The sequence below is a fragment of the Sceloporus occidentalis genome, unplaced genomic scaffold, assembly GCF_023333645.1.
Source record: "Sceloporus occidentalis isolate IW3139 unplaced genomic scaffold, rSceOcc1.0.p SCAF_74, whole genome shotgun sequence".
Classification (NCBI taxonomy): Eukaryota; Metazoa; Chordata; class Lepidosauria; order Squamata; family Phrynosomatidae; genus Sceloporus; species Sceloporus occidentalis.
This window is the reverse complement of record NW_028317054.1, coordinates 3054469-3072303: the sequence shown is the minus strand read 5'-3', so window position 1 is coordinate 3072303 and position 17835 is coordinate 3054469. Positions and strand designations below refer to the sequence as shown.

Sequence of the window (17835 nt, the reverse complement as noted above, 5' to 3'; positions counted from 1 at the left end):
GCTTATCTGTCGAAAATTGTCAGATACCATTTCTACAGAAGAAGACAAGAGTCCACATGTTTTCTAGATCAGGTTTGCTTAGCGTAATGTGTAGTTAGCCTAGTAAGAGTCGAATTAAATTTTAGCACCTTAACCATACCTTATATATGACTTTATATTCAATCATTATGTTGAGCTCATCATAAAAAAATGGAATTTGAGTAAAAGTGGGGAAAACAATAACATTTAAAGATAAATCAAACCATTTTATAAACATGTAGTACATGCAGGAACAGCTTTCCAAGGATAGCCCCTGATTCTGTATCTACATGACACTATCTCTCTGTCCTTGTAATTATCCAAGGTTTTTATTGGGATTTTAACCAGATATCCTAAGAAGAGAGCCTTCAGAGGGACACACACTGTGATTAAAGTTGTCATGCTCTTTAAAACATGTGTTACATGCTTATTTATATTAGATGACCTTATAGGATTTTATGCACGGCTTTGGTTTGATGATGACAACTTGTGTTACAGTAGACACATCCCTTAGCTTGTACTCAAGGTCTACTTTTATCTCCATTCTACTCAGTACGGTGGACAACTATGATCAAGGATATTATTATTATTACATTTTCTTCATAGAGTTCCAACTGATTCTGTGGTGCTATTACAATGGGGATGATACCATTAAAACCAAAAATCACAAAATGAACAATAACATGAATACAGTAGTGTAGTTTGAAGGAATTTGAAGCCTTTGTAAACAATCAGGCAAACTCCACGAATATTCGCCCGTTCCTGTGTTCGGTTCGGGCGAATATTTGTGTACATTCTTCGTGTTCGTTTTTTTCTTAGTTTTTTTGCAACCAATAGAGTCGCTCGTACAGACCTTTAACTCCTGATGCTGAACTTGGCCATTGGTCTCCCCGCTCCAAGTGTTAAAGGTGTGTACAAGCGACTCTATTGGTCGCCGGCAGGGAGCTCCTCTGACCTTTAACTCCTGAAGATAATTGCACTTCATTGGTTAATGGCAGACGAGCCCCCTGCTGGTGACCAATAGAGTCGCTCATACAGACTTTTAAAATCCTGGTGCCTAAACTCGGCCGGGGGAGACCATTGGTCTCCCCGCTCCAGGAGTTAAAGGTCCGTATAGAGTTTCACTCTATTGGTTGCCGGACCTTTAACTCCTCGCGCAAACCTATGGATTTCCACTCCTGTTAACCCCTGCGGTGCTGCGTAGATAAGGTAGGATAGATGGGGAAGGGACCAGGGAGATTAGTAAACATTCTTTGTTTTGTGTATCTTTGTCTTTGTGTACGCTTTGCCGCCGCCATGTTCGTTTCTTCAGTATTCGGGATGAACAACTGAAACGCACCCTTTGTGTTCATTTTCATGTTTGCCTGAATATGAATGCAAAAGTCTACTAGGAATTATGTTTCTAATGCTGCAGTTAGTTACAGAAGTCAGCAGAGAAGAACAGCACCTTTAACATATGAATTGTGATCCCCTCCAACTAGATAATGTGCTATGAGGAGTACAAAGTATGTAAAAATCTCTGTGGATCTAAAAATAACTGTCCTACAACATTTTTTTATTTACTATAAAGTTATTATACATATATGGAGATTTGATCACATTAAGTTGCAAAACAGTTATAAACCTGCTAATAATAATGTGTTACATAAGTATTTAAATGGCAACAGTCTGCCAAAGGAGGAAGAACTAGAGGATCATAAGGATGTCATTTCCTTTTAGACAGGATTTGGATGCAGATTCCACAACAAAAGACACACTGCAAATCCTAGAGAATGCCAAACTCCTTCAATATCAATATCTTACAAATGCAAATTTTACTGAAAGGAAGGAAATCAGCTGTTGAAACATATTATATGAACATTAAGGCAGTAGGTACGGGCTTTGTCATTAAGGGGTTAAATATCTTTCTGTCCATTATTGACTCTATGTTTGCAAAAGACTTTTAGGGTTAATAAGCCATTTGTTTGATTGACCACCTTTAAGTAATAATTTATCAGTGAGTAGAAAACTATGAATGTGCTACATTTTTTGTTTCTGTCAGCATACTTTTGACAAGATATTTAAAGACAGTAGCTGCTGAAGCTGTGCCAAAAATAACATGACATGTTGTGCTGTTCAGCTTACACCAAATCCTGCAGTGGTCTATGAAGGAATATTTAGGAATTTAGATGTCAGATTCTGTGAAAACTTCCTCTAGAGATGTTTCCAAATGACAAATCTTGTTTTTGTATTCATTTACATCACAAACTATTTATTTGCATATTAAATAACAATTTAAAGGGACAGTCAAATGTTTAAGGAACAAGTCCCTAGACATTTACTGGCGAGCACTAATTACAAAATAATATAAAAAATACTCCACCCTTTTTCACTCCATGGAGAATTCGAGTGTGAGTTTCAGTTGGGGCTGTGAGAATTTCTACACTCTGCGTTATAGTGTAAATCCTTTTGATAAGTAACGTTTCATGGGCCTTCAACTATGCATAACCCAGGGCCATGCATTATCCAGAGCTCAAAAAATATAGGTTGTTGCTATAATGATCAATATGTACACCCAACAATGAAAGGAATCAGCCTCAACATGGCAGACACTTTAAATCACATAAATACATATTGTGATATAAATAGACTGTAAAATATACTGTTTAGCCCACTACTACACCAAATATCCCAATTTCTTCGAGTCCGATCTAATCCTAACTGGTAGGCTGTATTGCCTACCACAGGGCCCAGTCACTGGTACTACATTACTTTTAAAAGCACTTCAACGCTATGTATATGCCTCTTTGGACAGCATTGATGAGGCACCTCGTGCTGCTTAGCCGTTTATATGGTTTATACGGTTTATACGATTATATAAAGCTTTCAATTTGTCCATATGCTATAGAGAAATCTCAGATATCCAGAAGAGACCTTTTTGAAAGCAGGTCCAGCCCTTAAATACAGATGGCTTAAGCGGCTAGCTAGTGCACGTAGGTTTGCTACAGGAAACACATTAAAGCAGGAAGCTGGGCATTGGTGATCTGATTGCAAATATGAAGTAGGGCATCAATGCACAAATTACCTAGCTGATTAGGAACTCAAGGCCTGGCACTGTTAAAAACTGAGTTAGAACTATACCTGGGAACTTTGGGGCTCCTGTTAGCCGGAGCCCCTCTTGTGGGATGCAGGTAGGAAGTCCTGCTGACGGGTGGTCCTGCCGACATTGGTGAGTGGTCCTGCCAACGTCGCAGGACACATTGACATACTGGTTTTAATAGAAAAGTGTGCATGGAGTGGGACGAGACTGCAACGCCATTCCTGTGACCCAGAGTTTCCTGGTAGTGACCCAGAGACCCAGAGAAGCATTGGTTCACCCAAAGTCTCTATGTGAAATCCAGAAAGTTCCCTGGTATGGTTGGAACACACATATGCCTCAATGCTGCCTTTTAATATAAAGGCATTATTTATTATATTTCAGAGTCCCTTTAGAATATTTGGAAGTCATAGTGCTTTCCAGATCAACACTGAATCCCCAGTATTTGTGAATTGTCCACTTATATAAATATTTTAACACTCTATGACCTCAGATACCTCAAAGACTATTATGCTTTTCAGATTCTAACAACATTCAGTTTAAGTTATGAAACTGACATACGATGCTACAGAAATATCAACTGTTCCATTATTTATTAATAATTTCCTTCACAATTTCCCCACTGCCAGTCTATCCTGAAAAAAAGTTTTTAGAGATGTGAAAGCATCTGGGCATTGATTTCTTTTTTTAAAGATTTTCCTTGAGTCTCCTGCAGAGTGAGGTGAAACGTATGCTGCCAGCGCTCTCTAACATAAATCCAGCTTGATTCTACAGCAATTGTCCTTTTTGCACAATATACAATATAATACCCTCACACAGAGAATTTAATAGACATGTATTGTAGGTGACCTCCAGGAGATGTATATACAATAAAAAGAAAAAAGGAGATGCTAGAAAAGTCCCTCTTTGGGCCCAAATCTGTCTGTTTCTCTTTCTTCCCCTGACATGCCTCTTTTGATGTTAATATTGGTGTATCGCAGATTTCTAGAGTTCTAAAAGTCACAGTAATATCTTACATAGTTACATAAATAAATATTATTAGATCACATACAAATTCCCCCTAAATCCCTTCCCCCCTAACCATGTATCTACCACACAAAAATAATAAAACCCATTTAAAAGGTTGTGTCATATGAATCAGCCACATTGTCCATGCTAATTATGACTGAAGTTTTGGGAACAAAATGCTCATTTCAAATGCTACATATGTCTCCACAGATGATATGAGAAGCCGCGTTTTCTGTTCATCTGGCATCTCGGTTTTGTTACTAATTGTGCATCACCATTTGTTATTTACACATTTTCATATGTCATTGTAGGGAAATACATTTGTTATGGCAACATTTCAATATGAGCTATTTCTCTACAATCAGGGGCAAGATCAGGTGTGGCTATGGGGGAACACTATTAAAAGGTGCCCCCTCCAGAATAATTCTATAATATATAACCCCTTTATTTGCATTACATCCTCTGTCACAGCTGGGTTGCATAGCAACCACCAGGCGTTCGAATGCATTAGTTGGCGGTTCCTCCAATCCCCTTTTTTGCTGAGACATGTGAACTGATATATATATATATATATATATATATATATATATATATATATGAGGGGGCAAGACTCTTCTGGGGGTTTTGGGGGGCAAGCTATGGGTAGTGAAGAAATATAGAAGATGATCCACACAGGAGTGGGCTGTGTGATTAGGCCATGGGAACACAGAAACACATTCTACAGTGTTTGTGAGCACCCTGAGGTGGGAAGAATATCCTGTAACTGCATAGTGTCAGTGATGCAGAAATCCTGCCATTAGCTATGGTATGTACCCCGGGTCTCATAGATGTGAGCTCAGTGCCTGCTGACCACTGCTAGGAAGAGATCCTGTCATCCAGTCAGAGGGAAGCTGTCTGCATGATGCCTGCTGGTAAAGAGACTTCTAAGACAAGGCAGGACTGTTACCAGAAACAAGATGCCAAGATGTCAAGTTTCAGTCCACCTCGTGGACTTTCCTCAGGACAGGGCTTATATATATATATATATATATTGTAATTTGAAAAAGTACACACTCTTTGAATTCTATGGTTTTACATAGCGGGACAGTTCTAACCTCAGATGAACAACAACACATGATATGATATGATATGTTACACCATGTTATGATTTATTCAACAAAAATAAAGCCGAAATGGATAAGCCATGTGTGAAAACTAAGTAGACCTTACTGTTTTCAAAGGAATTAAGATGCTAAGTAGCAGACAGGTGCTGCTAATCAAATGCTCTATAAAAGCCATAGCAGTTTGCTGATGGGGAGGATTCAGGTGTGTGTTAACACAATGCCAAGGAGGGAAGGCATCAGCAATGATCTTAGAGAAGCAATTGTTACTCCTCGTACATCTGGCAAGGGTTATAAGGCCATTACCAAAAATTCCAAAGTCCATCATTCTACAGTGAGAAAGATTATTCAAAAGTGGAAAACATTCAAGACAGTTGCCAATCTTCCCAGGCGTGGACATCCTAGCAAATTCACCTCAAGGTCAGACCGTGCAATGCTCAGAGAAATTGCAAAAAAACCCCAATAGTTACATCTCAGACTCTACAGGCCTCATTTAGCATGTTAAATGTTAAAATAATTTGTAATTAAAGCAGTAGGGTTACCATATCAAACCTAAGGACCCCAGCATGTGTGCCACCAGTTTCTACTGAGGTTTTAAGTGCCAAGCCAGGAAGGTGTTCAGTTCACTACATTTTAGAAAGCCATTGACGGTTCAGTAGGGTTACTACATGTCCCTTCGACAATTCCGTAAATGGACAATAAATGGACCGCAGGCAAAGTCAGTGGGATCATCAGGCAAAACAAGTTTTTGTTCCCACAAAGCTGTATGGAAATTATAAATAACTGAATGCCCAAACATAACCAATTACCCATCTGTTAAAAGGCAGGGATGCTGCTTCTCTCTTTGGCTACCCACTGACAAACGTAGATACACAAAAGCATTATGTACATACCTGAATACCTGGGAACTCTCTGGGTGAAGCACCACATAAATTCATACAGAAATTGCACACAAATAAATACATACATGAATATACAATGACGGCTGACTGCCATAAAAACAGAGCTAAGCTCCCACCTGTAGAGTATCTCTGCTCCTGTGACACAGTAACTCTAAGCCTTGCCTTTTTTTAGGGACTACAAAAGGGGTCAGAACATGTATAATTAAAAGGGGCAAGGAGTTTACTGATCACATTCCAGAAAAATACTCTGTATATGTTTCTGCAAGTACTCTTGCTACAGGAGAAGGGCCCCATGCACCAAGCTCTCACATGTCTGGGGCAATCAACCCTTTTGCCCCTCTATTAATCCTCTTCTGCCTATACTACAAAATAATTTCCTCTCCACACGTGAAGCAAATGTATTCTACAATATAATTCAAAGGTAGATTATAGTCTATTTTCAAAATGATTTAGCTATCAAATCTCAATTATTTGCTTACCTCCCAGAGGGCTTTAAAATCTTTTTGTTCAATACGCAGCAGTTCACTGAACTCACGGGTAACAATGGTGGCATGGCGAGGTGTATTGTCCAATATCGACTCCCCAAATGCTGTTCCAACTCCCAGGGTGCAAATGATGACAGCATCCTAGATATCAAGTGGTAGATTATTGAAATAGATACACATATTAGAAGCATGTTTTTTTCTGTGTAGGTCTAATTCACTAAAGAGCACAAAAATTCAGTATTTCCAAATTGTATTTGCTCTCATCTTGCACGTGCTTGATTGAGCTCACCAAGGAGTTGCTTTCAAGATGCATTGCATCCTCAATCCATTTGGTGCCCCAAAGTACATATACACATTCCTCTTAACGTCACTGACCCCTCGACGTCTTAAAGGAAAAAAAGTATTTTTTTAAAATCTAGTAACAACTTTATAGCTATGGATAATGCAAAATCTTTTATAGCTTGGTATCTCAAGTAAGGCCATGATGGCCACATACAGCCGCCGGTTCCAGAAAGCAACAGATGATCATTTCACTCTAAAGATCACTGCTCAGACCTCACCAAAGGCATTACTTACAGTGCTGGAGACCAATGTGGTCCACTTGACTAGGACTATGTAAGTGAGGGAGATAAGAACAGGAATTGGAGAAAGTGAAGAAGCTGATGGGTGGTACTCCTAGAAGTGGAATCTCTGTGCCCATGTCAGCATTTTTAGCACCATATCTCCTTAAAGCGCACACAAAACCTAATGGACTAAAGACAATACTGAGTAGGCCAACAACAGCCTTTTTTTCAACCCCAATCTTGTAAATTGCACACAAATTCTAATTATCAAGTGAAGCCATATCTAAGTTACATATCAACATAATGTTTTTAGGTTATATAGAGAACCTAAAGACTTCCCTTTCCAACACATGCACTGTAATATGTTTCTCGTGCTTACAGTATGGGTATGGTTCCACTAAACTGGAGTGCACCGAGGGCTTGTGTGAGTATGGTGTCAGTGTTTGTGCTTATGCACATTGTCCCAGCCCTCCTTAAATCCATGATATCACATAGCTGCCAAGTAGCAGGAAAAGACTGCCCAGATAGTATGCAACCTTATGCTTTCTTTTACTCTACATGTTCTGGGGTTGGTCTTGACTATGGACAAAAGGATGTTATTTTTTTCTGGCACCAGTATTGGTCTGATTTATTCTTTATGCAGGAATTCTCTCATCCTAGAACCTTTTGATTTTGATATATCTAAAATAGACCTTTTAAAAGTTTTGGGCTCCGCCCAGGATAAAAAGTGGTTGCTCAGCATAGAGCACTGTTCTTGTTCTCTAGCCTCAAAACATTACATCTTTATTTGCCTTCCAAACTAGTATAGTTGTAATAAGTTTAAAAGAACCTGAGTATGTTTGGGCTTTATAGGCATCATCAAAGCTTGTGGCAGGGATTTGTGCATAGATATAGTATTTCATCTTTCTCGATTACTAAAAAAATAAGTTATGTTGAATATAAAAAAACAAGAAACTTTGTTACTTTTAGTTAGGCTTGTTGAATTCAAACTAGCATAAATGTTAATCACAATATCTGCTGAATAGTTAATAAATATATTTAACTTTTGTTGGTAAATATCAGACGCCATCTTATAAATTCTAGGCATCCTAGCACCGCCACCTAGTGGCCTGTGTATGAGATACAACTTTAACCTGTGATGCTTTTAACAGGTGAGTAGAATGTACCAAATGTATTTTTTGCTTAAAAGGACACTCCAGTCCAGGTAACCAGGTTATCGTAAGTTGTTTTTTTTTCCCCCTCAAAGATTTCAGTTTGTTTTGTTCACATTATAGGTCACATTAAAGGTGGAAAAGGTTCTGACATGATTTATCTTTGTCTCATTCTTTAACATCACAAGAACCTGGCATTTTAACAGGAGTGTGTAGACTTTTTATATTCACTGTAATTTGGATCTATCAAAATACATATGTGATTGTGATTTGTTTTTCACACTTATCTTATTTTACACACTACGTACTTATACACACACACGCCATAACATACTTACACACACCTACCTTTGTTGGCTCAGGGGGAGGGATAAATACCAGTGTCTGAGTGCTGGGAAATTATGTCAGACTTAGCGTGCTGACAATGATGGAGCGCCAATGGAGATGGCTTTTTGAAGGGCCTGTATCGGTCAGTCCCTCCATGCCTTTACTGCTGACAGAGGGACTGATTAATGGTGTTAGGCAGCGCTGGCATTGGGGGCCCCAACTGGGCAGGGGGACCCCATGCAATGTGGGGGACTCCATTACGCCAGTATTCTTACAGATAAAGAATATACATTAAACTACTTACTGAGTACTTTAATATGCATATTTCTTTGGTAAGGGAGGTCTGAATGAGTCACAAAAATGTCCCTTTCATATAGTAATAGGAATCCGTAGTATGCAGGGTAAATGTGGTTGGTGTTTAGAGGTAAAAGGAGGAGCAGGTGTGCAAACATTAGAAGTCCCTGGTCACTAGAGCTTTTGCAATCTAAATAGCTTTCCTGATTTTGTTGATACATTGAACTTGCACACAGAACCATGTCATTTCCATTTATCTCTAGAGATTACGTGTGTCAGTGTATGTAATCTGAGCTGTTTAATCATTGCACTGTATACAATGCATATACATTCAATGGTTATTTAGTTGTAGCCTGCACTGAAGATTCGCTCCGTAGAAACTGTCGTATGGAACAGTTCGAAAAAGAATATAAATGGTGCTCTCTTCTTGAACAACCTGAACTAAAATGAGCTACATCGCGTATCTCAAACAATCCATAGCAGACTTCATTACAATAGCATAATAAACACGTGTAATAAATGCATAAAGTTGTTCTGCCAAATAATATTTACATAAAAATCTAGTGTTAATTACCTGGTGGCTGTTGGTTTCAGTCACTTTTACATCCAGAGATCCCGTTAGCACGGCGTACCAACTTGTGCCAATATCACCCTGACGATACACTGAAACACAAGGATACACAGGATGGTTTCATTGTAAAATAATTCAAACATTTATATATATATATCTATATAGATAGATAGATATATACTGTATATGTATATATATAAGAAAAAAGTATATGTAAGAACAAGTACCTTTTTATACCACAATATTATTTTTGTATATGTGATGTTTATATGACATTTTAGTCCCACCTGTCTATAAATATATTATTGAGTTTTAAGACCAGTCAGTGTTTTTGTAAATTAACATACATATTGTTAGAATGCAAATGAAAGATGATTATATGGAAAGGGATTTTTTTTATGATATATTGTTTTTTGAGGACTTTTGCCACTTACAAGTTACACCCTTTTCTAGGAATTCATAATAACCACAAAAGCATATCTGCTGAAGGAGGTGTGGGTGAAATCTCTCAAAAGCCTTTACTTCTTTCAGACGAGCAAATATAATGTCCACATCTTCACTTGAACGTTCGACGGGCCTAAAAAACAAACAACAACTGACTAAATGTAATATTGGGTAATTACTGAATTAATTATATTTCAATCTAAAATATACACAATTATTAAATAATATGTACAAAAGGTATTAAAAAACACTGTTGCATGTCCATAGAAAACAATTCCTATCTTTCCTTATTTAGCCTGAAGGCTGAGATGAAGGCTACAAAGGTACAGAGGTCCAAAAAATGTATACGAGGTTACATTATATATACTGTATATATATACGTGCCAGACCTACTATTGTCCAATGGTATTGTAAACACTTCTTTTATGTACAAATGTAATTTTTTTTAATATTTTGAGTCAAATTTCCCTTGATTTTGTACAACAGAATATTGTTTACTTTGTATACTTCCTTTTTTCTCTATATACTTCAATTTATAATAAATAAATAATACATCTTAATCTTATAAAATATCAATCCAATGGAATCAACCCATTAAAATGCGAATGATTCCACCCATAAAGGTAGCCCAGATCTGAAAAACAAATTCCTTTAAACTCAAATAAGCCACGTCTCAGACATGTGCCTTCTAATCTGCAAGAGTATATGAGATTAGTTCTAACGAGGACTGTATTGGGATTTACCAAATAGTGAGTTGTGTTTTGCCCAGTTTTAGTAAAGCTAGTTTAAGACTGATTTTTTTTTTCATTTTAGGGTACTCCTTGATATTAAAGGGTGTTCAACAGGAATTCTTTGTTCAAGTAATCTTGATGTATTAAGCAATGTCGCGACCTACGAATGCAACAGATAAATATTTCAGCTATATGCAAGCACTGAAAATGCCACAGTAAAACCGAGACCCCGAATTCTGGGGGGGTTTTGGGAGGAGGAGGATGCTGGCTTCTGAGCCAGGTCCATGAAGACATCAGCAATTCCCCTAAACCCGAGAGACCAAGATGATCTTCCTCTGTCTGAATTGACCCATACATCCCCTCAAGCAAGGGAAGCTTGATTGGGTTTTGATTTAGATTACTGAGGAGGGGTAGCACTGAAGATGAATATTGTGGACCTACTGGTGCCCTTCTTTGCACAGTTTGGCAGAGAGCTCTCCTCATTATTTTGCACTAAAAGCAAGAAATTCAGGCTTAAGAAATCAATGAAGGCTTGAGTCTCTGTTTCAGCTGGTCAGCGTACATTTACCTGCCTTTGCTAATTTGTATTACCCCACCACAAACAGGCAGCATATTGTCAATGTACCTCCTCACCTCTGTGACCATGGATAAAAACTACAGAAGACAAGGGAAGTCTTAAATCTTCCACACCACCCAGTATTTCATACAATGTTATATAGTAAGTCGAACTCTCGCCATTCAACGCTTTACTCCTATAAGTAGATGTGATATCAATCTGTTTCTGCACTGTCAACATGTTCCATTATCTTACTGTATTTCTGTGTCAGATGCTTTACGTTTGCTATGTAATAGGAAGATAACATCTGTGTTTTCCTAAAAAATGAAAAGCAGCTATTCTCTAACTTTTTTCGCTTCACCATTTTGTTCAAGGTACACTAAACTATATTATTTTAGGTAAACAAAAAGGTTTAATGAGACATCCAATATCGGCACAAGCGTCTCATATCATTACACTGGCTTATGATGAACTTACTTTACTATTATTTGTTTGTCTTATGTACAGTATACTGTTACCAACACTAGATGTCTCCAAATTTCTACAATAAACGTACAGTGTCTGTTTCATGTAAATATTGTTTCATATCTGCATGCAAATCAATCTCACAGTTTAGCGGAACATCAATGTATATGATATATTCCATAGTGTAACAAACACAAACCCCACATTGTGACATAATTGTTCATGTCTGTTAGAGATTACAGGATGCGCACTGCGTAAATTGTTGGCGCTATATAAATAAAAGATAATAATAATAATAATTATAATGTTGCTGCCTCCTCAGGGAATTGACGTATGATGTATTAGAAGGGATTTAGGAGGCCTTGCTGCATTAAAAGCAGGCATCAAATACTGTTTTAGCCATGTTGCAGCCTCCTTTAAATAGGGAGCACCAAGTATCTCAGCAGGGTATCGGGACTGATATGAATCAGATGTTTCATTACACGCCTGGAAAAAAAATACTTGATTTGTCATATAGGGTGGATAGCTAGCCATTAATTATACACAAATTAAGGGAAATAATACATATGTTTATTTCTAAATAAATAATGTATAGTGGATGGGGCGCATTGTTATTTTTATCTTCATGGATCAGTTTTGCTGTAATTCAAACCTGGGGGGATTCATTCATTTCTACGGCTAATAAAGGATTTCCATTCTTTAACGAAGATTCACTATGAATAGCGTTTATGAGTTCTTATAATGTTTGTATGCTAAAAATAGAAGAATAAAGGAATAAAAGATTATTTGTACACTTGTTACAGAAGAAAATATGCATTTTTAATGAGTTTTAAACATCACTCCCTGATATCCAGAAGCACATTCCCACTGTGATCATCCTGCTGTTACACAGGCGGATCACCACAGGTAATATACACTAAAGGGAGTAATGTGGACCTTTGAAATAGCACATAAATAACATATAATGTCATATGGGTGGAAGTCACCCTGCTAACTGCATTATATATAACATAATTGATAGTTGGAATTTGAAGGCAAGACAGGAGGCTTCCTATTTGGATATCTTTACTCTCAGCATCAGCAGCAAAGAAAGAGTTAACGTAAACTGGTAACAACCAATGAAAAACAAGAACCAGAGACAACTAAGCCCTTAGATGTCCCCCTTCTATTTCTTTCTTTGCCGCTCACCGTAGCTGCAGGTCAGATCATTTTCATTCTCTGATATTTGACTATTATTATATTAAATTTTTATATATATGCTCATATTTAGTTTTTTTTTGCACATTTTGATATTTTTTAAAAAATTGCACTTATTTTTTTTTAACCCCTTTTGGTCCTTTCCTGCGGGTTACCGTCCGCCTCCCCACTGTTCTCCCTCTTTTTTCCTTTTGGCCGTTTTACGTCTATTGCCTTTTTCTTTCCTTACCTTTGCCTCCCGTTCAACTGATCCGTGATGCTTGTTTCTTTCTTCTCCACCATGCTATCCTCTTCTGTTGCCAACTGATTTTTTCTCCGGTGGCCATCTTGTTTTCCCGGATGCTCCATCAACTGGGTTTTTGTCGTCAACATGCTCAAGTCCGAGTTATCCCCGACCCAGCGCATCCTCTTCTTGGGGTTTGAGATAGATATCAGGGCAGCGATGCTACGTCTCACGCGGACCAAGATCGTTGCCATTCAGAAGGAGATCCACGCCCTTCTCCGCAAGAACTCTTGTTCTCTACGCCTACTCACACGCATGGTGATCTTCCCATGTCCACTGCACTACCGTGCTCTTCAACGCCTCAAGGCTCAGCACCTTCGCAGACTTTCGTCATACGATCAACCAGTTCGACTTACCTCAGAGGTGCGTCAGGAGCTCGGGTGGTGGCTTCGTCACATGGAGGCTTGGAACGGTCATGCAATCTTCGGTTCTCAACCGGATTTTGTCGTGGAGTCTAACGCCAGTTTGTTGGGTTGGACTGCAGCCTCCTTTACGGATGTCGGTGGTCACTGGAGGAGCGTTCCCTCCATATAAAATGCCTAGAGATGATTGCGGGGTCTTTTGCAATCAAAAGCCTAGCAAAAAGCCAGTCGGGCTGCTGCCTTCTCCTTCGGATGGACAATGTCTCGGCGGTGAGGTACATGAACCGATTGGGAGGCACGCGCTCCTGACACCTCACGGAACTGACAAAGGACATCTTCGAATTCTGCCTGGCTCACAACATCACCCTCCAGGGGTGGAGAATCTCATGGGCAGACTGGTTCTCAAGACATTGGAGGGATGTGAGCAACTGGAGGCTTCACAGTCGGGTCTTTCGGGACATACATCACCAGAGAGGCGCTTATGCATTCTCCCCTTCGCGCTCATTCCAAGGGTGATCCATTACCTGTGACGAGCTGGAGGGTCTCTGGTCCTGCAGACTCCACTCTGGCACGCACAGCCTTGGTTCCCGGCGCTGCTGGAGATGTCGGTCCACAATCCTCTAGCCCTTCCATCCTTCCCATCTCTTCTTTCAGGTCCAGAGGGGCAGGCACATCCTCTCCTGTTGCAGGGGTGTCTCACGTTGGTGGCGTGGACAATTTCGGGGGCCCCCAAGCGGGCCCATCGAAGACTGCTCAGTCCTTGCTTAGGGAATCTAGGGCTCCAGGAACCAGGAAGTCTTATCGGTCCGCCTGGAGAAGCTAGTCTTCTTGGTGTTTGGGACAACAAGTAGATCACCATTCGGCCCCTATAGCTTTTATACTAAATTTTCTGGCCACGCAGGTGAGTTGGTGGGTAGAGCTCCCCTGACTTGTCATTTATTGAGGGGCACCTAGCACGCACAGAAGCGGTTAGGTCTGCTTCTTCGCATCAGCTTTTGATTTCTTATGTCCAACTTTTTCGGCCAGTATTGGCCCTACTCTAGCCAGGTGCATCCGTTGGCTCCTTTCCTTTGGAGCCCATTTCTTCAGGTGTGCCATGGCTTCTGGGGCTCTACTGGCTGGTGGGGCCCTTAGCAACATTTTGCGTACTGCAGATTGGTGGCGCGCTTCCACTTTCCGTACTTTCTGCACTGGGGACGTCTGAGGGCTTATATGTCTCTGGTTCTTGTTTTTCATTGGTTTTTACCAGTTTACCTTAACTCTTTCTTTGCTGCTGATGGTGAGAGTAAAGGAAGATATGCAAATAGGAAGCCTCCTGTCTTTATTAAAATTACAATTATTCAGGCACCAAGGCTAGAATAATTTAGCATTATAGACAGAATTGCTAGACAGATGGATTCTTTAAAAAGTTACTAAAAGTTATTCATGCTTTGATGTAAAATTAGCATTTTAAAGAAAGAATATAATTACTAACTAACCAGAGTTAATTATATTAAATCTATAAATGAATAGCAAAAACAATTGAATAAATAATCAGTAGAGATTAAATTTAACTCTTTGCAGAAGGCATGTAAATTCATTTGGGTTAAAAATAGCAATGCATGCTGCACTCCCAAATCATATTATTAGATCAGTTCATACCGCATGCCTTAAAGAAAAAATGGCAGAAGAAATATATCCACAAGAGCGGTCTACTTTCCAATGCTAACTTTCCCTTAAAGAAAATGTACAACTGCTGACAACTCTTAATCTGAGGTGCAGTTGGCCTCCCACCATATGCAGATATGTAAAAAAAAGAATAACTCAGTCAAGAACCGACAATGTTAAATTGCTTACCTTGAGTCTTTTACTCACTGGGCAAACTATTAGGACTCCAGAATAACTTTTAAGGGCTCACTGTGGGGTTGTGGACCTCTCACTTAATATGGCAGACATTACCTTTCTGACAAAGTCAGATGCAGGTAGCTAAAAACCTAAGCAATGGGACCCGTATGGACCTTAATACTTCCATTCCAAATCATTTAGGTGTCCTTTTCCCTTTTAATTTCTAATACAAAGTTTGTGTTTTTAAATAGTGTCCTGGGATGTAATGCCTTAATGTTGACTTCAGGTGGAAATCTGTGTGTTATAAAACTCAAAAAAAATTCTTCTACATGAAAGGCCAAGTTGACTTGTCATAGGGCAACATAAATAATAACACCTTCAAATGTATCAAGATGTGAATGCAATTCAGGAAGTGTGTTGTACTTGTCATAAACAGCCACAATCAATAAACCCCCTGGAAACCCTTAGGTGAGTGATCACTGGAAGTGTATGGAGATGAGTACCCACAGGTTGGACTTCTGAGCAGGAGCTGCTACTCCAAGGCAAGGAGATCAGACGGGAAAAAGAGCAAATGCATAGAAAGGATTCTGAGAAACCCATCTATGCATTTGAATAAAAAAACATATGAAATATGCTTTTAAACCTAATTTTTATGGGTGGCCAATTGGAAAAATATGACCGTTTAACATTTCTGTGGGTATTCATTGGACCTGAGGCCGACAGACCAAGAACAGTTTCAGTAGCTTGTACTGTAGCAAAATTAGTTTGGAAAAACAAATAGCACAGTTTTGGCATGCATGAGATGGAGAAGTGAAGTGCAACCAGGCCTTTTTTGTTATTATTTTATTGACTGGGTCACTACAAGAGCCAGATTATGGTACTAAAATTGTTTTTGCCAGGTTTGCCAAGTTCACCTACTATGACAAGCTGTTAGGGTCACCTGAATTGATTTTTGGGTCTAATATTTCAACAAACATCTGTGAGGTTTGCATGTAAAATTAGTTCCAAATTGTTATGAAAACCTGGGTGATAACTTTCAGTTTCAGAGGAAAAAAACGCAAGGGCCTTTTTTTAAGTACGAGGACATTTTCATTTTAACAATGTAGGATATATGTGATTTGAGATTTCTAAATATTATGCTATTAATGACGAAATCACAAATGTCTGGCATATAATTGCACCTCATTTCTGTCACATAGAGCACGTCTTATACATTGTTAATTGTATATACTTGGAGGACACAGGCAGTAGGGGTAGTATCAAAGTGCCCACCATATACCTAATTCGCAGTGGCAGGAGTGGATAACAATTAACTCATATGACCATGTTGTGTTTGCTGTAACTCATATCACCTTGTGTCTAGCCGGAGACATTATCCTAGCCTTCCTAGGGCAATACACCTCCTTCAAGGGCCAGGCACTGATCGCCTATTAAACACAACACAGCTCCATGGCCAGAACCTACAGATGTGGATGTCTCTTTGCCATCACACGTGGGATGGGGTGTGATGTGAGACATCATATCTGTTGGCTCTGTGCATGAAGGCCTTATAGAAATCACAATGACCTCTAATTGACCATCTTTATTTGGACAATTTACATGTCATATTTGTATCCTTAATGAAATTGTTCACACATATAGTTGGAAATGTAAGGCCTACTGATGGGTTTTTTTTTCTCAGGAGGTAATAATAATTTCTTTATGTCAGCTAAATTTACAAAGCTGCCTTCCAGCCGGTACGTCCCTTTCTCATCCTATGCTACAAAATACCACTGAGGGACACAAACATTTTATTGATTCCTTCCCATGCGTACACAATGCAGATACCCTGGGAATAACAATAGAAGGGCTGGAGGAGAGGACAGACAGCTCTGGGGTTGCACATGCATGCATTTACTGGACACCAGGGGAAACAATCAGGTTGCAATTAAGTATCATCCATTCACTATACATCTATTTCTGTTGTGATCATTACCCAACACCACAAGCTGCTTAATTAGCATGCACTGAACATGCCATACAACACGACGGTCACACCAAGCGTTCAGCACTTTACAAGGTGAAGGTACCTTTTATCTAAGCAGGCAATCCATTCTGCAGATGAAGAAGAATGCGAAGTGTGAGCTGCAACCATGTTTGCCAGCCCAGTCTTGTACAGATCTTTCTATACAAATCCCAAAAGTGCTAAGACCAGTTTCAAAACTAAGGATGCTTTTACCAACAAGAAATCACAAAGGAGGCTAATAGAGTGGTGGAGAAAATCCTATATAGCCTATACATTACATGCTAGGGCTGGACCCTGCCGTGGATTTCATAGGGAAGCACAAGAGTCATACAAAAGCCTCAATATACCCTTCCTCTGGCTCAGCTAAACTCATCTGTACAGATAGGGAAAAGGGAGGGGGGTGGACTGAAGGTGCTGCAAGCACTGGCTACAGTAGCTCGCACAGTACAATCTTAGACAATATGAGCTTCAGA

General features: G+C 39.2%; 1 protein-coding gene across 2 annotated transcripts in view; it reads right to left on the bottom strand.

Moving 5' to 3' along the window:
* LOC149285962 (rap guanine nucleotide exchange factor 4-like) overlaps positions 1-17491 on the bottom strand; it is a 90418-nt gene extending 72927 nt beyond the window's left edge. For both annotated transcript variants that reach the window (XM_089494604.1, XM_089494606.1), the window contains exons 1-4: positions 17427-17491; positions 9930-10072; positions 9499-9587; positions 6584-6730 (exon numbers count right to left, since the gene is read on the bottom strand). In XM_089494604.1, coding sequence (XP_089350730.1) covers positions 6584-6730; positions 9499-9587; positions 9930-10072; positions 17427-17491 — 444 coding nt within the window. The remainder of the gene's footprint in view (positions 1-6583; positions 6731-9498; positions 9588-9929; positions 10073-17426) is intronic.
* Between the last annotated feature and the right edge of the window lie 344 nt (positions 17492-17835).